Source organism: Manacus candei, unplaced genomic scaffold (genome assembly GCF_025592945.1).
Source record: "Manacus candei isolate 608988 ecotype Guabito, Panama unplaced genomic scaffold, ASM2559294v1 h1tg000270l, whole genome shotgun sequence".
NCBI classification, from domain to species: Eukaryota; Metazoa; Chordata; class Aves; order Passeriformes; family Pipridae; genus Manacus; species Manacus candei.
This window is the reverse complement of record NW_026138318.1, coordinates 1-3,247: the sequence shown is the minus strand read 5'-3', so window position 1 is coordinate 3,247 and position 3,247 is coordinate 1. Positions and strand designations below refer to the sequence as shown.

The following is a 3,247-nucleotide window of genomic DNA, read 5'->3' as shown; positions in this document are numbered from 1 at the left end:
GGGGTCTGTGATGCTGAATAAATCTGGATTTGTTTTATTCTTGCAAAGGGCCAAGGCCTGACCCCCAGCCCCTGGGAAGGGAGATCCTGTGCCTGCCTCATTCCTCAGGGCTCTTGCTGGGGCTCTGGGATGTGGGGATGTGCAATGGCAAGGGCAGGAACATGGGGCAGTACCTCTGTCTCAGTTGGATGAGACTGAAGTGTTTTGCTAAGGGGGATGAGTTATGAGGAAACCCAAACTCCTCCCTGTAAGCAATTGTAAATCCGAAATTAAGAGGCTCCAATTGAGGAAGTATGGAAAAAGGAAAAATAACAGCCCTTTATTAAAGGATATCTGTGTATTGGCAGAACAACAAAAGAACACAAAACCAACCAAACGATGATCCTTTCCCCAAAAATGCCCTTCCAAAGGAAAGAGTTGGGAACTTTCTGCCTTTTGTCGCAATTCCAAACACGGCCAGCAGGGGGAGCTGTTGGGCCGCCAATGGAGATTCCCCCAAAGCGAGGAGGGAAAAGGGGAAAGGGGAAAATGGGGCTCTTCCCACGAAACTCCTGCTGTCTGTGGCTGGCTGTGGCCGGGAATTCCCCCTTTTGGCCGATGAACACACGCCACTGCCAACACGGGAGCAGAGGAGGGAAAGGGCGACCTCCTCCCCAAGAGGTTCCTCTGTAGGGGGGTCAAACCTCTCCCATGAAGTCCGAGCAGGTCCGGGCTGGGGGCAGAACAGGGTGCAGGAAACAAAGGCAAACAGGAACCAGCAAACAGCCAGATGAGCAGGCCGAGAACAAAAGGACCTCGGAGCCTCTCCAACACACCCCTTGCCTGAGCTAAGGCCAAAGTGAAGGGCCTTGCCCTTTGCCCAGGAGAAAGCAAAAAACTCCACCCCCCCAGAGCCTTCTGAGGGCTCCCAACCTGCAATGTGGGCTGGGCCAGTTCTTTTGGGGGTGTGAGTCACCCAAGGCAAAGCCCCCTCCCCCATTCAACATCTTTCTTTTCCAGTGGGGCAGGGGAAGGAAAAATTCCTGCTTGGTTTTTTAGAAGAAGTAAAGCTATGACAGGGATCCCCTCCCCCCTGCCCTAACTGCCCCCCAATAACAGGGACTGGGGAGAACTGGGAAGCTTTACTGGGAACACTGGGAGCAGTCGGCTGGGGTCAGAATAAAAGCAGGGATGGAGGGGACACACGACCCCCCAAACTCAGCGTGGGGATGGACTGGGGGGTCCCGGCTGGGCCCGAGGCCACGGGGAGGGGCTGCGGCCGCCGGTGGCTCAGGAGCTCTGTGGGGAGAGAAAAGGGGGTGAGAGCAGGGTGGGGGGATGGGGGGACACAGAGGTTGTGGGAGAGCAAGGCGGGGGGGACACGACCCCGGAGACCCCCCTTTACCTTCTCCCGCAGGTAGAAGCCGAGCCCCAGCGCCAGGAAGACCAAGCCCAAGACGAAGCCCCCGACCCCCACCAGGATCTTGCTGCGGACGGTGTCCGGTGGCATCTCTGCGAACAGGTGGGTGGTCGGCACGCCCAAAACCACCCATGGACCACCCGGGACCCCACAAACCCCATTCTAGTCTCTCCCAGCCCACCCAGCACCTTTGGGATCCCACCAAGCCCCTCCCAGCCCCTTTAGGACCCTCCAACCCCCATCCCATCACCCTCAGGGCCCCCCAAAACCTCTCCCAGTCCCTTCCCATCCCCCTCAGGACTTCTCAGAACCCCTCCCAGTCAACCCAAGACCTCACAAACTTCAGGAGTGGTCTGGAAAGGCTGGAAGGAAAACTCCCTCCCAGCTGCCCCTAGGACTATCCAAAGCCCTTCCCAGCCCTCCCAGCACCCACCAACCTCCTTCTCAGCTTCTCCATCGCCACCTGAGCCCTTCCTGTTCCCCCCCAGTCTCCTGCCCAGTCACCCCCAGTTGCCCCCTTTCCCCCCGGCCCCCCTGCCAGTGTTCCCCTGGGGCTGGGGGGGCCGGGCCGTACCCCAGTGCCGGCTGAGGGGGTGCTCCAGGCTGACGTGCTCCACCTGGCAGCTGTAGGTGACCCCACGCCGGGGGGGGATTTCCAGCATCACCAGCACCTGGTAGGTCCAGTCCCCGTTGGGGACCACGTCGGTGGCCACCACGTGCTCCGGCAGCTCCTGCCCATCCTGGAACCACCTCACCTGCACCAGCGCAGGGTAGAAATCCATCACGGAGCAGAGCAGGCGGCCGGGGCCAGGCTGGGAGCTTGACGGCACCAGTGAGATGGACACGCTGGGGGGCACTGGGAGAGACGGGGGAGACACTGGGCTGAGCTGGAGGGCACTGGGAGAGAGGGCAGAGGGCTTGGAGGACATTGGTAGGGATTGAGATGGCAGTGGGAGGGACCGGGATGGCAGTGGGAGGGACTGGGAATAGACTGGGGGAGAAGGGGCTGGGCTGGGAGGGCAGTGGGGAGAGAGTTGGGAGATGTGGGAGTGAAGTGAGAACGACTGGGAATGGAGTGAGAGTTTCTGGGAGTGGATTGAGAGGGTCTTGGAATGACTGGGATGGACTGGGAATGACTGGGATAGACTGGGAAGGAAGCGATCGGGACTGGGAGGCTGAGTCGTGGTGAGGGATCTCTTTGGTTTGGGTCTGCCTGGCAACTGGAGCGTCATCAGAGAGCCGCGCTGGGATTGGCTGAGGGGCGTGAGCTCGGTGGCCCCAACCGGGTGGAGACGCTGGGGGGGCCCTGGGAGAGACTGGGATGGACTGGAAAGAACTGGGAGGGGGCAAAAGGCCACGGGACGGGCACAGGGAATGCTGAGGGGTCTGGGGTGATTCCCAGGGAGAGTTTGAAGGGCTCCAGGCAGGGGCCGTGGGGACCCGCTCTGCCCCACGCTCACCTCTCCTCTCCACGCTGAACGGGCTGAACAGCTTGTAGTTGTGCCGGCAGTGCCTGTCCACCCTAGCCCGTATGTACTCCATCCATCCTTGGTTCCGGTTCCCGTACCTGGCCAGGATCGCCCCATACGGGGTGTCCCCCACAAAGACCCCCATATCGCTGTCGAAGTGCATGAACTGCTCCCGGTTGTAGACGAACCTCTGCACAAATCTCACCCGCTCGGTGCCGTTGATGAAGTGACACTCGCACTTTGCCATGTGCTGGAACACCCCTGTGTGTGCAGGACACGGGTCAGGGGGTGCCCCATCCCCACCCATCATCCCTCACCTCAGCCCCCCACAGCAGGTTGGGAGCTTAGGGGGCCACCCCGGACCCCCCTTTCCCACCCC

At 60.7% G+C, this 3,247-nt stretch overlaps 1 protein-coding gene across 1 annotated transcript; it reads right to left on the bottom strand.

The window, feature by feature from the left end:
- Positions 1 to 446: 446 nt before the first annotated feature.
- LOC127464789 (class II histocompatibility antigen, B-L beta chain-like) lies at positions 447 to 3,129 on the bottom strand (the record flags this gene model as incomplete). The annotated part of the gene is made up of 4 exons (XM_051775261.1): positions 447 to 1,276; positions 1,385 to 1,491; positions 1,974 to 2,255; positions 2,860 to 3,129. Coding segments are annotated over 4 exons (782 nt in total), but the record flags the coding sequence as incomplete, so codon positions are not given.
- Between the last annotated feature and the right edge of the window lie 118 nt (positions 3,130 to 3,247).